This window comes from Natrix helvetica (genome assembly GCF_964273705.1).
Source record: "Natrix helvetica genome assembly, chromosome: 1".
In the NCBI taxonomy this organism is placed as follows: Eukaryota; Metazoa; Chordata; class Lepidosauria; order Squamata; family Natricidae; genus Natrix; species Natrix helvetica.
The window spans coordinates 16,102,827-16,126,149 of record NC_138548.1 but is presented as its reverse complement, the minus strand read 5'-3'; the positions used below and the strand labels follow the sequence as shown (position 1 = coordinate 16,126,149).

At 43.4% G+C, this 23,323-nt stretch overlaps 1 protein-coding gene across 1 annotated transcript in view; it reads right to left on the bottom strand.

Moving 5' to 3' along the window:
- Positions 1 to 3,352: 3,352 nt before the first annotated feature.
- Positions 3,353 to 23,323, bottom strand: part of MKNK2 (MAPK interacting serine/threonine kinase 2) — a 50,181-nt gene continuing 30,210 nt past the window's right edge. Inside the window, exons 11-14 of the mRNA XM_081959493.1 lie at positions 8,986 to 9,180; positions 8,654 to 8,818; positions 7,684 to 7,727; positions 3,353 to 4,224 (exon numbers count right to left, since the gene is read on the bottom strand). Of these exons, the coding sequence (XP_081815619.1) occupies positions 3,972 to 4,224; positions 7,684 to 7,727; positions 8,654 to 8,818; positions 8,986 to 9,180 (657 nt within the window). The 3' untranslated portion in view covers positions 3,353 to 3,971. The remainder of the gene's footprint in view (positions 4,225 to 7,683; positions 7,728 to 8,653; positions 8,819 to 8,985; positions 9,181 to 23,323) is intronic.

Below are 23,323 nucleotides of genomic sequence, written 5' to 3'. Positions count from 1 at the left end.
AAGCAGAGAAAAATATCAAAAAGTAGAAAAAAAGGAGGTGACGAGTTATCTTACAAGCCTCCACACTTATCCCCCCCCCCAAAAAAAATCAACTATCCTGCAACTGAAAAAAGAAATACTCTCTCAGCAAGACGATTCAAACTTCTTTGCATAGTATTGTTACTTAAAAAGTCTTTATTCAGAGACAAGCATCGTTCTTAAGATCGCATACGCCCACATATGCACATCTGGACAGGAGCTAAAGTCACCAGCAGATGTTTTGCTACAATCAACTCAAGATTTGAGTTGATACTACATGGCTGTTCAACCAATTCTACCCAAGTCCTGGGGAGGATCCACCTTATTATCACTGTTTTTTAAAAAATAATAATAATCCTAAGGCTTAGAAAGGAGATCGAAGAGGCCAAACTGACCTTAAGCTAAAACTCTCCCTTGCCATGCACAGCAAACCACACTAAGTTTCAAAACCACTTTCCTAGCTAGATTTCAACCACAGTGTTCACTTCTAAAAGTGAAACTAACTGGTTGATCCTCCCTTTGGGTCCTCTGAAGCAGGGGTCTCCAACCTTGGCAACTTTTAAGCTTTGCTGGCTGGGGAATTCTGGGAGTTGAAGTCCTCCAGGCTTAAAGTTGCCAAGATTGGAGACCCCTGCTCTGAAGGAAGTCTAAACAGATGCAGTAAGCTTCCCCACCCATACCTTTACACTTAGAAAGGCAGCCCCTTCAGCCATCCACCAGTCCTACACATACTTGGATAAGCAAACCCGAAAGAATTCAGTAGGAGTAGCTCCCAAGTCAAAATGCCTAGGGCTGCTTGCCCTGTAGCTTATGCATAAAGGAAGGTAGGCAGAAATACTACGGTACTAAGATTAGAGCATGGCAAAAAGTACCTGCCCACCCACAGCCTAGTCACAACTGCCACCCGTTATCAAGGCACCACACACACACACACATTCAAGAATATTTTCCAATCCACATCCTGATGCAATACTGATTCATGTACAAATGTTTTCACAGCCTGGATGTGCGCGTAGTCTTTTCGAGAAATTTTGAGAGCAGGACTTGGGAGTACGTTTGTCTCAGCAAGCGGGGGGAGGGGGGGATTGAGTCTCCCCCAATGGACACAAACAGCCAATCGTCTTAAATTTCTTGGAAAGCACCTTCATGTTTCATTATATTCCAGACTTTAAGTCAGGGGCGTCCAACTCTGGGCAACTTTTAAGATTTGTGGACTCCAATTCCCTGAATCCCCTTGCCAGAGAGGCTATCCGGGGAATTCTGGGAGTTGGTCCATAGGGCCTTAAAGTTGCCGTGGTTTTAAGAGGCAGATTGTTTGTCTTTCTCCCCCTTCAGCTCTTGGCCTGTTAATATAAAAGAATGTCCTCTCATCCGCCATGACTGATCCATGGTGAACAGGATATTGACACCCAACCATGGGCTGACCAAACATTGAGGACAGTTCTCATATCAAAGATTAGTATCCAGGTTGAAGGAGACCCTACCGAAATGCTCTCGGGTTGGCCCCCTCCTCTAGACTAAGCATCAAGAGGCAGCCGCCAAGCAACCTCCTCTTCCAATAGTTTGGATCTGCCATTTAATTTCCCAGAATGCTCCTGAGCCTTGTGGCCTCACAATGCAGGCACTTCCCAGAATGCTTAGATGCTAAACACTGGGATACAATGGAGGAATGGAGAAAACGATGAGGGCCAAACGGCAACAACACAACCTATTGGCAATCCTTATTTTGAGGCTTACATTCTGGCCAGTGATGAGAAGGAGGTGGATTCCAAAGAGGACCACTAACCAAATACTATTTTTGTCCCTCTTCACATCCCTCTTGGATAATAACAACCTCCCAGAATTTCACCCTAATACGCTACTTGCTCACTGTTTCAATTTCACGCGTTGAACCTATTAAAAAAAAATACCACTCAATCTTCTAATTCCTTCTCTCTATGAGACCACACACACATCCAAGTGTTTCTCTTCCTTCCTTCCAAAAAAGCAGGCATTTGACCATTTTAGCACATCTGAATGCATCATCCTGAGTTTGATTCATAGTTCGGCCCCTGCTCCCTCAGATTCACAAGCTTGCAGCAGGTTTAGCTTTAAACAAGATCGGTTGTTGTTTGCTCACCACAAAACCCACAATTATAGGAACTGTAGATCTGTAGAGATTGGGGGAAGGGGGAGGAATAGAGTTTCCCCACATTAATTCGTCCCCGTAGGAAGCAACCATCCCTGAGGAATTCTATCTATATTGGTTCAGAATAAGTCGAACCGAAGCTTAAAAGGTTCCAAAGACTCAGAAATATTTTGAAATAATTCCCTCAAGCCATAGTCTTGCCTTTGGGATGGGGAGATCAAACAACACATCACCTTGGGTTTTTTAAAAAAAATATCAAAAAAAAAAAGGTCAGCAAAAGTTGTAAAGGATTGCCATAAACTATTCTGCCACGATAAGAATTTAATCTACAAGGGCATCCTAGATTTGCAAACTCTGAAGCAATTATACGCACCTCTATGACTATTTTTGCAAAGATTTTTACAGCTCTGCAGAGGATGGTTTAATGTTGACTACCTTCTCCTCAGATTAAGCCTCACTCTCCCCCCCCCCCATCCCCCCAATAGCTTATACTTCAATCGTTCCCAGCCTTGGCAGTTTGAAGATATGTGGACTTCAACTCCCAGAATTGCCCAGCCAGCCATATTGGCTGGGGAATTCTGGGAGTTGAAGTTACACACGTCTTTAACCTTGCCAAGGTTGAGAAACAATGGCTTACTCATGAAAGGTAGTAAAAATCTTTCCTTTCTACTATAACTTTTTCCACCTTTCTTTTATTTATCTCTCTGTATCAAATGGGGGAAAAAACCCATAAGGGATTAGATTCCACTATGGTAGATCCTAAAACATGCATCCCTTCTGCTCTTACAAAAAAAAATATTGGACCCCTCCCATGTTAATAGGACATATCTGGATTGAAACAAAACAGGGTTCTTGTGTTATCCACAGCTTGGCCCCTTGAGAAAAAAAAGAAGAACAAAATACAAAATAAGTGCTGTGAATGGTGCCAGGGGGAGAACGGTAGGGAGAAGGAATTTCTCCCTATAGGTATGTGTTTCCTCTTCCCAACTCCCCCTTCTGTTTATATCCCAGATACAACTACTTTCAGCTTATAGAATCTACACAGTTTTAGGGAAGACTCTGCAATTTTCCCTACATTTTCCCCATAAATGAACATTCATACAATCCATGGACTGTAATTGTTTCCTCCCCCTCCCCCTTAAGTCACTCCAGTGCTTTGGGGGGGGGGGAAAGACAAGATAAACCCCCATCCCACCCCATCCCTCAAACCATACAGAATCCAAGTAGTTATGTTTGTTTGTTTGTTTGTTTTAAAAAAAGAAACCGATAGCAAGAACAAAATTAAAATAAATGTAAAAAAAAAAAAAAGCAAACACTCTCCAAACATAAAAATGCTACGTTTAAAAGTTCAGGCTTGGGGGTCGGACAGTCAAGGGGAAGGCTTTCTCCCTCCCCTCCTTTCACAGTACAAGAAGCTGAGAGAAGGGGGGAAAAGAAAGAAAAAAAACAGAAGCCCCTTCAGTGGGGAGGAAGGGACTTTTTTTAAAAAAAAAACTTTTTAAGCAAAAATTACGTGTGCATCAAAATGCACTGGGAAGAAGGGAATCAAGGGAAGGGAGAAATAGAATTTAAATAGCTTTTTTTCAAAGAGAGAGGGAGAGAGGGAGAGAGAGAGGGAAGGAGAGAGAGAGAGAAAGAAAAAGGTACAAGAAAGAAAACAGCGTGTGCGTCAAGAACAAGATCAAAGAGAGAAAAGAATCCTTGGGAACCAGCCAACTTGATCTTGGTCTTTTTGTTAAGCTATTCAAGCAGACCTTTTTGTCCGAAGACACACAAAGGGGTTGGGGGAGTGAGGGGGAGAATGGACGTATAGAAGGAAAGGCAGTCACATGTGATCCCCAACCAAGACCAAGGGAGACACGAGATGCTGGGTGGGGTTTGCTTTAGCCATGCTTGTCTTCTGTCTCCGTTTGGCCAGCTTGGATTCGGAGGGAGGAGAGAGGTGCATAGAGCATGAGGTAGCTTTGACGATAATGGGGTGAGTCTCCTCCGCAGCTTCCTCCTCGTGCTGCATTAACTGACGGTTGACCGCAATGGCTTCGGCGGCAAACGTGGTCAACTCTTTGGCACTGCTGTTCCTACCAAGGGGGCAACCACAAGAAAGCAAATTACGACCGGCCGGACCACAATCGAGCATATCCCACAACTCAATGGATTAAAAAAGGGTGGATGCAGAGGAAGAATTTGGGGCCTGGCATTACAGGCAGTCCTTGATTTACCGTATTTTTCAGAGTATAAGACGCACCAAGATTTTGAAGAGGTAATTTTTTTTTTTTAAAAAAGTGTTGCACTCTGCAGGACCCCCAAACCCTTTGTAAGCCTCGTTTTTTTGTTTTTGCCCTCCACGGCCCCCAGGGATACTTTGCAGGCCTCCCAAACCTTCTGCAGTCCGTTTTTGCGAAGGAGGCGGGGTGTCGGGAGGACAAAAATGCTGCATTCAATGTATAAGATTTTCACCCTCTTTTGGGGGGTAAAAAAGGTGCGTCTTATAGTCCGAAAAATACGGTAACAACAGTTCATTTAGCAACCATTTGAAGTTACGATGGCACTGCAAAAAAAGCGATTTATGACCATTTTTTTTTTCAAATTTACAGCTGTTGCAGCATCCCCCTGGTCACATGATCAAAATTCAGGCTGAAATAACATTTAACAGAGCACAGGAGCTGAGCCAAATGGTTCGGTTGAGATCGGCATATGTGGGACTGATTGGGATAGATTGTAGGGGTGATACCGAAATGTAATTTTATCAGAGTTTATTTATCTATATATTAAATTATTGTATTTCATTCCAATTTCATTTTAAATCATATTTTATTGCAATTTCATTTTAAATTGTATTTTATTCTATTCCATTCTAAACTATTTTTATTGGATTTTAGTAATAATTGGTGTCTGGAACTCTGCACTTTGATATGGCCCAAGGGCTAATTAATAAGGCAAACTCACTAACAGACACTGGGCAACTGACTCATATTTATGACGGCTGCAGTGTCCTGGGAACACCTTTTGCAACCTTCTGACAAGCAAACTCAATGGGGAACCCAGATTCACTTAACAACCGTGTGGCTTAACTTAATACAATACAATACAATACAATAGCAGAGTTGGAAGGGACCTTGGAGGTCTTCTAGTCCAACCCCCTGCCTAGGCAGGAAACCCTATACCATTTCAGGCAAATGGCTATCCAATATCTTCTTAAAGACTTCCAGTGTTGGAGCATTCACAACTTCTGGAGGCAAGCTGTTCCACTGATTAATTGTTCAAACTGTCAGGAAGTTTCTCCTCAGTTCTAAGTTGCTTCTCTCCTTGATTAATTTCCACCCATTGCTTCTTGTTCTACCCTCAGGTGCCTTGGAAAATAGTTTGACTCCCTCTTCTTTGTGGCAACCCCTGAGATATTGGAACACTGCTATCATGTCTCCCCTAGTCCTTCTTTCTCTTAAGCTAAACATACCCAGTTCCTGCTAATAACTGCAGCAATTCACTTAACAACGGTGGCTAAAAAGGTTGTGAAATGGGGAAAAATTCACTTAACTACTGTCTCACAAAATGTTAGGCTCAATTGTGGTAGTAAGTCAAGGACTGTCTGTAATCTAAAAAAACAACACGTCCCTGGTGATTGGCAAAGGCCCAACGGAGACTTCATTTCCTTAGAGTCCTGCGAAAAAATCAGGTGGAACAACGGCTGATGACCTCTTTCTATCGGTCCACCATAGAAAGTGTCCTCACATATTGTATTACATTATGGCATGCTGGTTTAACAGCTGCGGACAGGAAGGCACTACAGAGAGTGATCAATTTGGCACAAGAAACTATTGGTTGCCCTCTATCACCACTGGATGACATCGCCAAGTCTCGCTGCTTTAGCAGAATAAGGAACATAATCAGAGATGATTCACACCCTGGTCAGTATCTCTTCGCACTTCTACCATCCGGCAGAAGGCATCAAAGCATAGCCAGCCGAACAAATAGGTTTAAAAATAGTTTCTATCCTTGGGCTCTCAGACTCTTAAAACACAACTACAATCACTCCAGGCACACGCAGAAACATATGACTAGTTTTTCTTTTTCTTTCTTTTTTCCCCTAATTACTTGCCTAGAGACTATCCTTTATGCTATTTATGTTGTTTGTATTTTTTCGTCATGGATTGCACCAGCGAGGCTAAAACCAATTTCTTTGTATACATGATGTACAATTACAATAAAGGCTATACAATGGTTTTGTAGGTTTGCCCCTGGAAGGTCTGTGGGATGGATTTCACTGGAATCACCATTTGGGCTACATTACTCGATGCTGAACTGTACATGCTTCAGATGGTGAACTCTGATCTTGCCTGGTCCGGGGTCTGCAAAGCACTGATCATGTCGCCCCAAACTGTTGGAAGTGTAAAAAAACACCAGGCACTTTCTATCATATGTGGTGGATGTGCAATGAGGCAAAAAAATATTGGAAAGTGATTCAATCATGGCTAGAACAAATGGTGGGAGAACAAATTATGTTTAAACCAGAAACTTTTCTCCTAGGCATAATACCGGAGGGGTTTAAGAAAGATACACTTTATCTAATTATACATATACTAACTGCAGCACACATAACCTATGCACAGTATAGGAAAAAAGAAAATACACCATCAGAGCTAGATATAATCGGAAAAGTGTTGGCCTGTGCAGAAGCAGATAGGCTCACTCTTGAACCTAAAAAAAAAGGGGAATCAGAATATTTTGAAGTATGGAATAGATTTTATGATTGGTATAAGATAAGATGACAAGACTGGAACAAATGTATATATTGTGATCGGACAGAAGGATAGACAATGTATTAAGTAGTTTAATTGTCAATGGCTGAAGCTAGCTGTATATAATGTGAATGTATGGTCACTCCGACTCCGCAGTATTGCATTGTTTTAAATGTAAAAATAATAAAAGTATATTTAAAGAAAAAAAGCACTGATCATGTCAACTTGCAGAAGGACTTTTCTCTCTGGTGTTAGGGCTGGGTTGTTGGCAGAGCCAAACATATGTGTGTTTGCAACTGTGACCCATTTTGCTCAGCTCTTGCATTTATTTCGTTTGCTGTTAAATGTATTCTGAATTTTACTTTAGCGTGGTTTTGTATTGTTAGTCACCCAGTTATTTGCTTAAAGAGGGGGAAGCATATCAATTTTCTAAATACATGAACTCACTGAAGGAAGGCTGAGGCAACAGCAGAATTGCTTACATTTTCTGGCGTGCCTTTCCATTTTCCATTGGTATTCCCTACTACCTATTATTAAGCTGAAGTTCTACACACCTTAAAATTACCATGGAAATAGTGGTAATTATACACACGTTATACTGGTTTATGACCGAAAGGCTGATAATGCAGTCGAGATTAGAAAGCTGTTGCTTTCCATGTATTTAATTTCTGAATAAAAACAGATTCCCAAGTGACAGGAAACCTCATACCTGGCTACAATGCTCTACAGAGGGTAAGAGAGATTTGAGGTATACCTCAACGTTCTTATTTACTAAAACTATTTCTGTAATGCTTCACTCACCTTTGTAGGATGATTGGAGTGGGGAGAGTGTTATCAGGAGCACACTAGAAGCAAAAATAAAAATAGAAATTGGCACCATAATAATCACTGTTTACAACTCCTTGCAGACCCCGGTACCCTTTTAAGTTACACCTTCTCTGCATTACAATACAATACAATACAATACAATACAATAGTAGAGTTGGAAGGGACCTTGGAGGTCTTCTAGTCCAACCCCCTAGGCAGGAAACCCTATACTGTTTCAGACAAATAGTTATCCAACATCTTCTTAAAGACTTCCAGTGTTGGGGCATTCACAACTTCTGGAGGCAACTTCTGTTCCACTGATTAATTGTTCTAACTGTCAGGAAATTTCTCCTCAGTTCTAAGTTGCTTCTCTCCTTGATTAGTTTCCACCCATTGCTTCTTGTTCTACCCTCAGGTGCCTTGGAGAATAGCTTGACTCCCTCTTCTTTGTGGCAACCCCTGAGATATTGGAACACTGCTATCGTGTCTCCCCTAGTCCTTCTTTCTCTTAAGCTAAACATACCCAGTTCCTGCAACCGTTCTTCATATGTTTTAGTCTCCAGTCCCCTAATCATCTTTGTTGCTCTTTGTTGCATTTTTCCATGACAAAATTAAAGTTACATTTAAATAAGTACAATGGAGATATGCCAACCCTATTCAAATGTATATTCCTTTTGTAGCTAGCTATTTCTAAATAAGTACTGGAGGTGCTGGTTCACTACTGGAGGTACACTCTGGACATGGACAGAAACCTCACTTTACAAAAAAAAAGAAGAAGAATATATGTCTGGGACTTCCAAATATGGAAGGAATTGTTCCTCCACTTTGGCAATTTCTAAGATATGTGGATTTCAACTCATGCTTGGCTGGGGAATTCTGGGAATTGAAGTCCACATACCTCAAAGTTGCCAAAGTTGAGAAACACTGTTGAAATTTTAGCTTATTTCAATCAAGTATGACTCACCCCTTGTACCCAAGGATGCTTGAGGACTTCGGCTGCACTCAGACGCTTTTTGGCATCTCTTACAAGAAGCTTTGAAATGAGGTCTTTAGCTTCGAAAGAGATGTGAGCCCAGTCCTTGTCTGGGAATTCGTATTTCCCCTCCTGGATGCTTTCAAACAGCATATTCTGCGGGAAGAGAAAGTTACGTTACGAAAAGAACCCAGCACATCTAAAAACAGTTTAAAAAAACACGTACAATTATGACATCTTCTCCAAAAAGAGGGAGAAGCTAATGGAACTTGTTAAGACTTTGCCATGCTGGCAAACAGGAAGCCCCACTTGAGTATGATCACCTGGCAAGCGGGGCAAGCTTCACCACGGTCCCAGCCGCAGTCGGTCCCACAGTGGCCCACAAAAGGGGGGTAACCGCTCAACATGATGTACAGAATGACTCCCAAGCTCCATAAATCGCAGCGCTTGTCGTAGATTGACGCTTCTTCACTGAAGGCTTCCACCACTTCTGGAGCCATATATTCGGCTGAACCGCACTGGGGAAAGAGAACAACATTCGTTAATAGTTTAAGAGGCTGATTCAGACGCAGTTATTTGTACAGGTGTGTGTGTGTGTGTGTGTGTGTGTGTGTGTGTGTGTGTGTGTGTGTTTTAAATGCACAGGTTTTGTCTCCGGTTAAAACTACAGAACAGCCTAATCCAGAAAGAGAAGGTTCTGATTTATGAAAGGATTTATCTCCGCTTATTCTTTGGCAAACCTATGGGGACTTCTCTTTTTCTCCCTCACTTCAATCCCTAACAATTCTCAGTGAAATCTATTGGCAATATTATCTGGAATAGTTAAGACCAGGGGTGTCAAACTCAAAGCTGAAGGATGCTTAGATCCGCTCTGGAAACAGCAAAGGACTGGCCTGCGGTGCCTCTGCCAGTAAAAATGGAGCTCGGGAGAGCCTCTGTTTTCATTGGCAGAGGGTTGCCGGAGGCCGTCACAGCTGAAAATGGAGCTCGGGAACTTGTTTTTGCTGGAAAAGTGCTCATGCCACCACAGGCGGCTCTGACACAAGTGATGTTGAGCTGGCCACGCCTACTGCTCATGCCACCCCCCACCCCCCGAAGTCTACTACAATCCTGTTGTGGCCCTCAATGAAATCGGATTTGATACCCCTGGTTAAGATAGTTATAGGGATTCTCAACCTGTGGACTGTTGGAGGTGGGGGGGGGGGGAGCTGTGACATCCCAAGACTGCTGCAAACCTCAAAGAAAGAATGGCCAAGAGCAGGGGAATCTCCAAACCTGGCAGCTTTAAAACTTGTGGACTTCAACTCCCAGAATCCCTCAGCCAGTATGGCTGGCTGAGGAATTCTGGGAATCGAAGTCCACAAGTCATAAAGGTGCCATGTTTGGACACCACCAGTGAGGGAAGCGGATATGAATCAGATGTAGTATTCAACCAGTTCAGACCGGTTTGCCCAAACTGGTAGCGGAAATTGTGGCTGGGCCCACCCACCCGCTTCAGCTCAATGCCATCCTATTTAGGCACATTTTTAACGCCGGGCACATGTGTGGAAGGGGTGCAGGCGCCTGTGAACCAAGCAGGCGCACACGCAGTGAACTGGTAGTAAAAAAAATGTAAAACCCACATAGACTTATCTCCAAGGACTATATAGCAGGGGTGGCGAACATGCGGCTCGCGGCCAAAATAAATGAGGCTCTTTGCCTCTTACCATTATTTAGTATACTGTGGCTCGGATCGCGCGCTAAACCCGGAAGTACGGTCGACGCGACGACGCTTGCCTGCGCTCCACCAGCTCAGAGCTGGTGGAGCGCAGGCAAGCGTCGTCGCGTCGACCGTACTTCCGGGTTTATCTCAACAGCGCCCTCTGCTGCGCCCAAAAAAATAATGCTTCAAAGTCTAGCACAGTTGCTGCAGGATTCCGGTGAGGTTCTAATGATTGCTCAAATTAATAATAATGGTTGCATATTGAAGCTCTGGGTTCAGGAGCAGCAGAGTTTTAAATAGGAGAAAACATTTAATTGAATTTCCATGGTTAGTATATTTCCCAAAATTCTACGAGTGTTTTTCTCACAGCCTGTAATTGTAATAGATATCAAAGATAATCCAAACTCATATATATATTATAATACATATATTAGGTTAAAGGAAGATAATATTAGGACCAGGCTTTACCCATGTATAGGTTGTACTTGATTTACAATCACAATCTCGTCACTGAGCAAAGCAGTCATTAAGCGAGATATGTGACTGCTTTGTTTAATGACTGCAAGTGTGGCATTCCTGGTTGTGGTCATCAAGTAATCTTGTAGGTTGTTAGGTGGACAGAGATTCCACTTATTTATGGATTTAAAAGTTATACAGCAGCTCTAATGGGTTTATAAAAATTTATAACAAAAAACACCTGACTGAGCATGTTATATTATGTGTTTAATATATTATTGTTAAAATTATATGCTTTTGTGTGAGTGTTTGTCTGTTTTGGCAGGTCACTGCGTGGTGTGGCTCTCTGACTCTCAGAGTTTAAAATTTTGGCTCTTTTTGTCGAACTTGTTCGCCACCCCTGCTATATAGCCTAGTTTCAGTCAAGTTGGCCATTTCCCCTTTCCTGTAACACAGCCACACCTACCTACATGTCTCAAAATCTCAGGAAAAACCTGAGCCCTCAATATGGAAGCCCAGAAAGATCAGAGTACCAAATTCAAATTCCCTGCATGTAAATTCATTCTTCCCCTAAGATCTCCACCATCCTAAACCACAGAAATGTACTAGCTGGATTCACATGGTAGATTTGTCCTAAGACCCAGCTTAACCAATTAAAACTGCTATTTTTACACAAACTCCTGTGCTACATGCAGAGTCTGGTTCACTTACTATGTAATATTAACTGCCAAGATCCATAAGGAAGTAAATTGCCAACTATCCAATCTCATTTTAAGGTCATCCTTGTTGCATGACGCAAACCCATGCAGGCTATTTTCAATGCAGAGAATTGAATATAAATTCAAATTCACGACTTTCACACATATCATTTTTTTAAATAAGCAAGTCCACCTGCTACTGTATTTTCCAGAGTATAAGATGCATTGGAGTATACGCAGCAAAGTTTTCAAGAGGAATTTAAAAAAAAAATGTTTTTGCACTCTGCAAACCTCCCCAAAACGGCCGGTTTTTCGTGAAAACGGGCCCATTTTTTTTCTTAAAAAAGGGCATGAATAGCCCTTAGGCGGCTTGTAGAGTACTCCTGGGGGGGGGGGGTGAGGGAGCCCCAAAAACGACCAATAATGGGCCCGTTTTTTGTCAAAAAAAGAGCATGGAAAGCCTTTAGGAAGCTTATAGAGTGCTGTTGGGGGGTGAGGGGGGAAATGGCCTGTTTTTTACTCATTTCTGCCCTCCCCAGCCCCCAGGAGCTCTCTGAAAGCCTCCTAAAAGCTATGCATGGCCATTTTGGTGAAGGGGCGGGGTTTCAGGAGGCAAAAAATGCTGTATTCAGTATATAAGACACACCCAGATTTTCAGCCTCTTTTTTGAGGGAAAAGGGTGCGTCTTATACTCTGAAAAATACGGTAATTCTCAAATGATCACTAAGATTCTTCCTTGTCCCAATTCAGCATTTCCAAAAATGTTAATAGTAATCTATAAATTTACTTTACTCTAATCTATCAATATTAGCATACAGAGAAAAAGACACACAGGTAACATTTATTTTGTGTAGGTAGTCCTCCATTTAACAACAGTTCATTTAGTGACCGTTGAAAGTTACACCAACACTAGAAAAAGTCACTTATGACCATTTTTCATTTACAACTATTGCAGTAGCCCTAGGGGCGATGTGATCAAATTTGACGTTTGGCAACTGACCCATATTTATGACAGTTGCAATGCCCTGGGGTCACGGGATCACCTTCTGAGTCCTTCGTACAAACGAAGTCAATAGGGAAGCCAGGTTCACTTAGCAACGTGTTACTAACTTAATAACTGCAGTGATTCACTTCACAATGGTGGCAAGCAGGGTCATAAAATGGGGCAAAATTAACTCAACGTTTCACTTAGCAACAGAAATATTAGGCTCAATTGTGATGGTAAGTCGAGGACTACGTGTAATGGGTTTCGTGGTGCTCTCTGAGCAATTTTGTTCTATCGGCTCCTAAAACAAGCCTAGGAGCATTAACCCACTGTCAAAAACCATTCCAAATTTAATTCTGCCGCTTATTTATTTTGTTCTCCAATTTAAATTTATTTTAAGTTTTTTTATAGGCAGTCACTTTTAAAATTCCTCACCAGCTGGAAACACTTTCTCTTTCCATATCCTTCCGTTTTGGAGCCACCCCGATTTCATCAGCCAAATGGCTGGATTTTTTGTCACCGGCTTGAAGAACTTCTCTTGGATCGATCAGGGACTTTGCGATGTCCCTGAGATCAGCAAGACGTATTCTTCCTCTTCACCATCTCTGCGGGACGGTTTAGGTCCATTTGGACCACCCAGTGGCAAAAGTATTGACTGTGATCTCACAGCATTGAGATCGCACGTCGTCTCGTCACAACTTCAGCTCCTCCCCCTCCGCATGCACATCTCCTGTATGCGCAGATCTGAAAATCAGCTGGCTGGCAAGAGGCGCAAGCAAATGCGTGGTGGAGCTGAACTGGGCAACGGCTTATGTGCCCGTAGAGAGGGCTCTGCATGCCACCTGTGGCACACATGCCGTAGCTTTGCCATCACAGTCCTAGAACAAGCAAGAATTATCATGGAAACAGGATGGTCCAGTTCATTATTAGCTTTCTAATTACCTTAGCAATTTTTTGGCCGAGCTTGTTAAAGGGTTGGAATCAGAGATGGTATTCAGCCGGTTCAGACCGGTTCGCCCGAACCAGTAGCGGAAATCATGGGTGGGCCTACCTAACTGCCCTGGCTCTATGCCATCCTATTTAGGCACATTTTTGAGGCCAGGCACTTGTGTGGAGGTAACGCACGCAAGCAAAGCGCATGTGCGGAAGGCCAGGTGCATGGGCGAAGCGAGCGGTCATGCGGGGAACCAGTGGTAAGAAAATGTGAAACCCACCGCTGGTTGGAATGGGCCTTTGGGAGAGCACATAAAGAAGACCTAGTTACTTGCGGGATCGCATCCTGCCCCATACATCCCTACGACCAATCCGCTCGCACAGAGAGGGTCTCCTCCGGGTGCCATCCACTAAGCAGTGCCAGAGGGCGGCGCCCAGGAGCAGGGCCTTCTCTGTGATGGGCCCAGCCCTCTGGAATGACCTCCCCCCCGACATTAGGATTACTACTGACCTCCGCTCCTTCCGTACAAAACTCAAGACCCACCTTTTCCAACTAGCTGGCCTGGCTCAACTATAGTTCTATCTCTAATCCTCCTGGCAATTTTAAACTTTCTACACTTTAAAATTTTAAATTGGGGTATTTTAATTTTTAACCTTATTATTATTGTTGTTGTTGTATTGTAACAATTGTTGTGATTTTATACCTCCTCCGTGTAATGTAATGTCTAATCGTGTAACATGTGATTTATTTATTGTACGCTGCCCCGAGTCCCTTCGTGGAGAGGGAGCGGCTAACAAGTCTAATAAATAAATAAATAAAATAAAATAAAATATGTCTCTTTCAGCTCCTCCCTATACCAATGCTAGACTCATCACACCAATTGCTGTGACTCTTTGTTTATTCTTCAGAGTGGTGTGACTGGGGGCGCTCAGTGCTGCGCTAAACCTTGATCTAAGTGGCAGAAGAAAGATCCAGGAACACATGTGATCCCCAAAGGCATTGCATCACCTCCCAGAGGACTCCAAAGGTTGCCAACAAATTCTAGTTTGGAAGACGGCGCATGGGGAAAATGGTTAAATAGGTAATTGGAGAGCAATCATCTCTGTCGTAATTTGAAGCATAAAGGAAATGTAGTCAAAGCTAGTTTTGAATCCTCGTTCTACCAATCCTCTTTTTGGAGAATGTGGCTTCTTACCACACAGCTGGCGAATTTCAGTCCCCAAATTTACACTCCCTGTTGCCAAGATGATGATGGAGAATAGTGCAGGTAGCCCTCGACTTGCGACCACAAGGAAGCCCAAAATATCTGTTGCTAAGTGAGTCACTTGTTAAATGAGTTTTGCCTCATTTACAACCTTCCTTGCCGCAGCTGTGAAGTGAATCACTCCAGTTGTTAAGTTAGTAACAGTTAAGTGACTCTGGCTTCCCCATTGGGGACTGCAGCCAACAAATTAAAAGACGCTTGCTCCTAGGGAGGAAAGCTATGGCAAATCTAGACAGCATACTAAAAAGAAGAGACATCTCCCTGCCAACAAAACTGTGTCTAGTCAAGGCTATGGTTTCCCCAGTTGCAATGTATGGCTGTGAAGATTGGACCATAAGAAAGGCTGAATGCCAAAGAACGGTGAACTCTGGTGCTGGAGAAGATTCCTACGAGTCCCATGGACTGCAAGACGATCAAATCGGTCAGTCCTAGAGGAGATCAACCCTGACTGCTCTTTAGAAGGCCAGATCCTGAAGATGAAACTCAAAGACTTTGGCCACCTCATGAGAAGGAAGGAGTCACTGGAGAAGAGCCTGATGCTGGGAACGGTTGAGGGCAAAAGAAGAAAGGGACAACAGAGAATGAGGTGGCTGGATGGAGTCACTGAAGCAGTAGGCTTGAGCTTCAATGGACTCCAGAGGTAGAGGTCAGGAAGGCCTGGGTCAGACACGACTTTGCAACCGACAACATAAACTCACCCTAAAGTTGGATCACCTGGAGACCTCACAATGGAGATTTTTTATCGTTCGCCATCAACATACAGAGAGTTTTAGGACAGAGGTATCCAACTTTGGCAACTTTTAAGACTTGTGGACCTCCATTCCCAGAATTCCCTAGCCAGCATCTGTTTCTGTTGAAGTCCGCAAGTCTTCAAATTGCCAGGGCTGGATGGGACTTCCAGCTTCAGGGATTTCCCCATCCATAAGGAGAGTGCACATTTATTTATTTAGATCAACCCTCTAATGAGATATGAGAGCAAGGAAGGGCGTGTTGTTTCCTCTTAATTTTTGTCCACGGGGAAGAGGTGAAATTCCAGAATTTGGAACTGATAAACTATTTGGGCAACAAATTCCCAGCACATGCCTGGGGCAGAACCTTAACCTGAGAATTAAAGGGGACAGACAGACATTCTAGAACTGGGATGGCAAACCTGTGGGCACGCGGAGCCCTTTCTTGTGGGCACCGGAGCTATTGCCCAGCTCAGGCCCACGGCGCATGCGCACATGGGGATGATGGGAGCGCAGGGGGTGCGGTGTCCCCCCATGTCTCGTTTTTGGTCCCAGGAGGGCTCCGGGAGGTCTGCTAGGCCAAAAACGGTGGCGCAGGAGGGTCGCGTGCATGCATCGGGGAGTGGTGTGTGTGTGCATGCATGCGCGGGGGAGCGGGGTGCATTGCATTGTGGGTGTGGGAACACGCACGATTTGGGCATGCGAGGGCAAAACGTTTAGCCATCACTGTTCCAGAACAAGGGAAGAAAATGCGCTTTCCACGTGCTCAAAGGAATCCTTTCGCACATTCCACAGCAACCAGTGAAGCAATGGAACATTTCCCTCTCTGTTTCCCTTCCCATTATGCAAGTCATAATCCACCTCCTCTCTTGTGAGATTAAAAAAAAATCAATGCTGGAGATAATAGCAGCTGCCCACAGAGCTGGAATTCATTCTATCACACACACACACACACAAGGCACTAAGTTCACTCATGGCCACCTCCCCCTGTCCCTGAATGCATCTGGATTGAGCCAGCAGGTGCTTGCACCAAGGTTGCATCAGCTGCCAAATTCCGTCCCTCCCTTTTCAAAAGCAGGAGGAAAAAAAAAACACCCCATGATTGCATCTAACCAGGGCAGGGCAAGGCAAACGTCTAGAACTTGCTCGGCCAGCACACCGCCCTGTGGGAGCCAGGCCAGCAACTCTGGGGCTGAGCCGTGGCCTTTTGCATTGTGTTTGACTTCCCAGCTAAGCAGTGCCTGCAGGGCAACATGAGAGAACACTACGCATCCCTTAACCTGGCAGGGCCTCTTCAGAGCAGGGGTCTCCAACCTTGGCAACTTTAAGCCTGGCGGACCTTCAACTCCCAGAATTCCCTAGTCGGCAGTGGTGGGTTGCAGGCAGTACACCCCGGTAGGGGTGTACCGGTGCCTGCCCGGAGCACCGGCTACCGTTCTGGTACGGTGCTCTGGAGGGCCCACCTGTCGCCCTTACCTGTCTTTGAACTCGCGACGCTGCGCCAAGCAGCTGGAGTGTCGTGGAGGCAGCAAAGGGGAAGATTCCATATAACCTAGACCAGGGAAACTTGCCAAGGTTGGAGGCCTCTGTTTCTGAGGATTAGCAAAAGTCCCCTGTATCCGGGACAAAAACAAAACCCAACACAGGCCTAAAAGAGATTTTAAAAACAGTTTTAAGTCCTAGTTCTGTCAGAAAACAACCCAGACTGGCTAGGTCAGGGGTGTCCAAACTTGGGAACTTTAAGACTTGTGGACTTCAATTCCTAGAATTCCCCAGCCAGCCATGCTGGCTGGGGAATTCTAGGAGTTGAAGTCCACAAGTCTTAAAGTTCCCAAGTTTGGACACCCCTGGGCTAGGTTCACCCAATGTATTGCATTTGAAATGGAATGAACTATATGCGTGTACATAGCATATGTATATGTGGGTTATGTATGCGTTTGGGGAGAGATATGTATACATTCTCTTGAGAGCAGGCAACAGATTTTCATTTTTAATACAAAAAAAATGACAATAAGAGTGACCTTAGCTGCAAAAGATACACCTGGATTTAACATAAGTGTTTCCCCTCCACTCATTCTTCAAGATCTCTGCTACTATGGGAGCAAAATAAAACCCAAGGAATACAAAATAGATGGGAAGGAAGACTCAAGGGTTCAGGAAAGTCCTCGTTTTATTGCTTTGCACTGAATGAGAAGGGCATAGACTTCATAAATCCCTCCCTGGGTCTTCATGGGATTATTGTAACTGGCAAGGGGGCTGGGGCGGGGGGAGAATGGAGAAAGAGAAGGAAACTGCAGAAAATTCAAAATAAACACCTCCCTCCTCGCAGCAGCAGCAACGTCTATCTGCGAACATGCTTATGTAGAGAGGGGAATATTTCCAGAAAGAGTAAAATGCCCCAAAACACTTAGAATAACAGACCAGTAAAAATTAAGAAAATGGTTTTTGTTTGTTTAGATACCTCTTAGCCATGGAGGAGGAGGAGGAGAATGCAAAAGGAAGAAAGCCACTTCCTTTGAGTAATACAGAAAAGCAAGGCCATTGTCCAACCAGACGCATGAATACAAACACACCCACTCACACAAATAACTTCATCCGTCAGGGTCAAACCTGCCCATCAAGACAGATGGGTTAGTCTGGCTACGCAATAAAGATGCCAAACTACAGCCATATCTCCACCTTTTCCTTGCTCCTCCCATCACCCCATAGGCGAGCCTCTGCTGACCCACTTTAGCAAGCTTCTTTGACTCCCACATCTATGGGGGGGGGGGAGGGATGAGAGAGATGGAGGGAGGGAAGGAGGGCAGAATCTCATTAAGTCTGCCGGACCATCAGTCTGGCCTTGGCTAAGCAAGAACATCCTCAGCACACAAACAGAGAGAAATTATCAGCCTCGGCACTGAAAGAAGTCCAAGATAGAATCAGCCAGCCATGTTCAGAAAGGCTGGTGTGTGTGTGTGTGTGTGTGTGTGTGTGTGTGTGTGTGTGTGTAAAAGCATCTCTACGCAAACTTCCAGAAACAAAATAATCACTCAAGTGGAACTAGGGCACAGGACTGCAGTTCCATCCACCACGGAGACAGGAAATGTTATAGTTTGCGATCTGAGGAAAGACGGGGCACCGTTTGTTCTCACTGTCACAAACACCATCTTGCCTTTTTTGACCTCCCCTGCAGGCAAGCTCTGCTGCAGATGGGATTCACACATCCCCATTTCATATGAGGATGCTGAAAAGGTTGCTAAGAGAGGAGACGCTGGAGGGGAAATGGGGAGGGGTGGGGGAGAAACCTGGGTTAAACACCAGAATAGGGAATGCGTGGATTTAACTCCCTGGCTGGTTTTTAAACTATGAATGGACTTTAGGAGTTTGTGTTTCAATGTACAGGCTGGCCCTTGACATACGACTGGTTGTTTAGCAGCTGTTCAAAGTTACGACAGTCACCCACCCCATTCCTGCAGTCGCATCAGAGGTGGCATTCTGCCGGTTCGGACCAGTTTCCCCAAACCGGTAGCGGAAATCACATGTGGCTCCACCCTGTAGTGGCATTCAAATAATTTAACAACCGGTTCTCTGCCCTAATGATTTCTTCTAACAACCAGTTCACCAAACGGCTGAGAAAGTTAACAACCGGATCTCCCAAAGTGGTGCGAAATGGCTGAATCCAACCACTGGCTCCACCCACCTGCCCCAGCGCTATGCCATGCCATTTAGACACTTTTTTTTAGACAAAGTGCACGTGCGAAACACCGAGCACATGCGCTCACATTTGCAAACCAGTAGGGAAGGGAATACCACCGAGTCATATGACTGTGTGTCAAGCACTCGTCGCCTGGTCCATAATTACTTCGGCTTTTCAGCAACGACGGTCCACAGCAAACAATGAGTTTGCTTTAAGACCAAAACCAAAAAGGTCCTAAAATGAGTGACTCGCTTTATGACAGTTGTGAATTACAACCATAATGAGGCAAGCTCCATTACCAATCCTAAATCAAGGATTATTTGTATTGGCGAATCCAGCTACTATTTGTGACTGTGATATGAAACTGACCACCTTACATCCTAAGATAATTGGTGCAGTCCATGTTACGCCTGGCTTGGTAATCTCAGTTTAAGGAAAGGCGAGTCTGCTTTGAGTTGAGCCTGATTTGGCTTCACGGTCATGACCACGTGGTTTCTTTGGCATGATAAATGTTTTTCTATTCCCTTCATAGTACAGATAATCCTCGACTTTTAACAGTTTGTTTAGTGAACTATTCAAAGTTACAATGGCAATGAAAGACTTACCGTATTTTTCGGAGTATAAGACACACCAAGGTTTTGAAGAGGCAAATTTTTAAAAAAAGTTTTTGCAGCCTGCAAACCTCGCAAAAACGGCCCCTTTTTTTCAAAAAAGGACATGAATAGCCCTTTTAGGAGGCTTGTAGTGTGTTGGGGGGGGGGGGGGAGGGAACAAGCAAAAAATGGCCTGTTTTTCACAAAAACGGGCCCATTTTTTTAAAAAAAGGGGCATTAGGAAGCTTTTAGAGTGCTCCTGGGGGCAAAATTGAGCAAAAAACGGCCCATTTTTCACTCACTTCTGCCCTCCCCAGCCCCCAGGAGCTGTCTGGAAGCCTCCTAAAGGCTATGCATGGCCATTTTGGTGAAGGGGTGGGGTTTCAGGAGGCAAAAAAAAATTGCTGTATTCAGTGTATAAGACGCACCCAGATTTTCAACCTCTTTTTTTGAGGGAAAAAGGTGCGTCTTATACTCTGAAAAATACGGTATGTAGGTTTTTCACACAACCATCACAGCATCCCCATGGTTAGGTAATCAAAATTCAGGTGCTTGGCAACTGACTCATATTTATGACGGTTGTCGGGTCCCAGGATCATTTTGCAATCTTCTGACAAGCAAAGTCAGACAAGCAAAGGGAAGCCAACTTCATTAAACTGTTACTAATTTAACAGTTGTAGAGATTCAGTTAAGAACTACACAAGAAGCAAGAAGGATCAAAACGGGGTAAAGTTCACTTAACAATTTTCTCTCTTAGCAACAGACATTTTGGGTTCAATAGTGGTCATAAGTCAAGGACTACCTCTTTTACTATAGAGTTGGAAGCAACCTTGATGGTCTTCTAATCCAACCTCTTGCCCAAGGCAGGAATTCTCATAGCATTCTGGACAAATAAATGTCTGTCCAGTCTTTTCCTGAAACCTCTCATAATGGAGCACTCTATCTCCCAAAATGTTTTTCTAGCTTTAATTATGACATCATGATATAAAACATTTTCAAATTTTAAATGTTGATTTACGTATCTACGCACCAGTTGCAACAATGAGCATAAAATTGAAATCCAACAGCAAAATAGCCAACAAAATAACAAAACCCTCAAACAAAATAATACATGAAGAACTCGGCTTGAGAATGATCTAAATTCTAAATCCATGTGACAATAGGCTATCAAAAATCACATTCTGAAGGTCTCCCCTCCAAATACTAACCAAGCTGGATCCTACTTAGCTTCCAAACCCTGAAAAGATTACCAAGATATTGCAAGCTGTATATTTTGGGAAGCAATCTATAGAAGGATGCCTTAGAATCAGTTACTTTCATACAGCATTATTGCACATCTCAAAAGAAACAGGAAAATTGGGACAGTTTTCAGGGTAAGAAAAAGTATCAGAGATTCAATGATGGGGCCAGACAGGATTAATAAGGCAATCTTTGTAAGGATTAATAAAGTTACTCTTCCAACTATTCGTCTTCCCCAATATTTGGGGCCACCCAAAGTCCACCAGGACTTTGAAGAGCTTATTTTAACACCCTTTGGTAAAGATTTATCAAATGCACAAATATGTTTCCAAATTTGAGAAGAGCAAGAACAAATCACAGTAGGCATGGAAGATCTACAAAGGTGGCACTTAAAAAAAAAAGCCAACTCTAATTGAGAACTGAAAACTAGCTGAAATGCATGAAGTTGGCATGCATTCTCTGACTCTAAACAAGCAGAAAATCATATGAACAATATTCGGAAATTGCATCACTAGAATTCTGCAAACTGGCTGAAGAGCTTTCTGGGGACAGAGTCATCAAAATGGCTTACTATATAGGACAAGAAAGCCATGATCTACCACAGCTAGAACTGTATTTGCACAATATTGGAAAAGTGCAGAGATCCCAACTGATGAGAAGGAAAATATTAGAATGTGAAGAAATGAACAAATTAATGCTGGCAACTAAGGAGAAAGAACAAACTGAATGTTATATGATATGAGAATTATTTTATCAATAGAATAAAAATGGAAGTTGGAATTACAAGAAGATTAAAGAAGAGTAGAAAATATGTTAAGATAGAGAGGTAAATAATATGATAATTGTTAGTATTATAAGGATTATTATGCTTAATGTTGTTATATTCTTATTAGAAGATATGTTAAGAGGGGAAAATGAACGTTTACTATGCTCAACTGTTTAATATATTATAAATGATGTTGTAAATTTTGATGGTTATTGCACAGAGATACCCAAATGACACACTGTTTAAGAAAAGATAGAATGTTCATATTTTTTTAAAAAAATAAAAACTTTTTATAAAAAACAAAGAAAGAAAGCCATGATCTGTTGCTCTTACTGCTTCAATCCGTTCTCTACTTAGTCGTGCACTTTCTTGTGTGTGGCTGGCTATAAATTTTGGCTACCTAAGCCATATGAGAGGAAAGATGCAGAGTATTTCACTACAGTGCCTCTGCATTGAAAGCAGATTATCAGCAATAAAACTATTTCCTATGAAGCTTAAAAGATTAAAAAAAAAAAAACCTAGCAAGCTTTACTAGCTAGAATTTTCCATGAATAGTCTTAGCTGCAACTTGACAGCCCCATGCAAAATAGTCTCCAATGTTCCTCTACAAATTAAAGAGATTCTAGGCAAGAACTTCAAAGGAGAGTGAAAAAGGATGGGTTGATATGCAGAAAGGGAGTAATTATCTCAGGGTAAATAATATAGGTCAGTGATGGCTTTTTTTTCGCTGTCTGCCGAAAGCACCGCACGCACCCATATTGCAATGCATGTGCGCCCCGCCGCGCTTGCACGCCTGACCCCCCCCGTGCACCCCATGTGCGCCCCAGCCTCGGTATATGCGTCTCCCACAAGTGCCACGCCCCCCACACATGCCCGGCAGAAACCAGAAAACCAATTGGCCAGTGGGAGGTAGGCACGCGCACATTCATGCTGTAGGTTCGCCATCATGGATATAGGTAATCCTTGACTTACGACCACAATTGAACCCAAAACCTATGTTGCTAAGTAAGACATTTGTTATTGTCTCATTTTGCCCCGTTTCACAACACAAATCACCCTAACTCCCAGAGATTCCTTCCACCTATGTAACCATCCATTACCACATCAAGCCTATAAAAGGACGGCTGAATCCGCAAAGCTCTGTAAATCTAGTATCCATGAGTGCTCAGATGCCTTCAGAATTCCCAAGATGGCCTACAGATGCCATGTCCGCCTCCCTTACTGGGATGAGGTAGCAATAGCACTTAAGACTTATATACCGCTTCACAATGCTTTTACAGCCCTCTCTAAGCGGTTTCCAGAGCCAGCCTCTTGCCCCCAACAATCTGGATCTTCATTTTACCGACCTCAGAAGGATGGAAGGCTGAGTCAACCTTGAGCCTGGTGAGATTTGAACTGCCAAATTGCAGGCAGCCGTCAGAAGTAGCCTGCAGTACTGCATTTTAACCACTGCGCCACCGTAGGTATTGGCGAGGCTGCTAAATGAAATCTACAGTACTGAACGTGCCTTATACCTATTGATTGATTAACTGCTTTGGGTGAATCACCTGAATCTCACTTCAAAACCTGTTACGTTTTTAGCAGTGAATCCCATGAAGACAATATACACTGTATAAA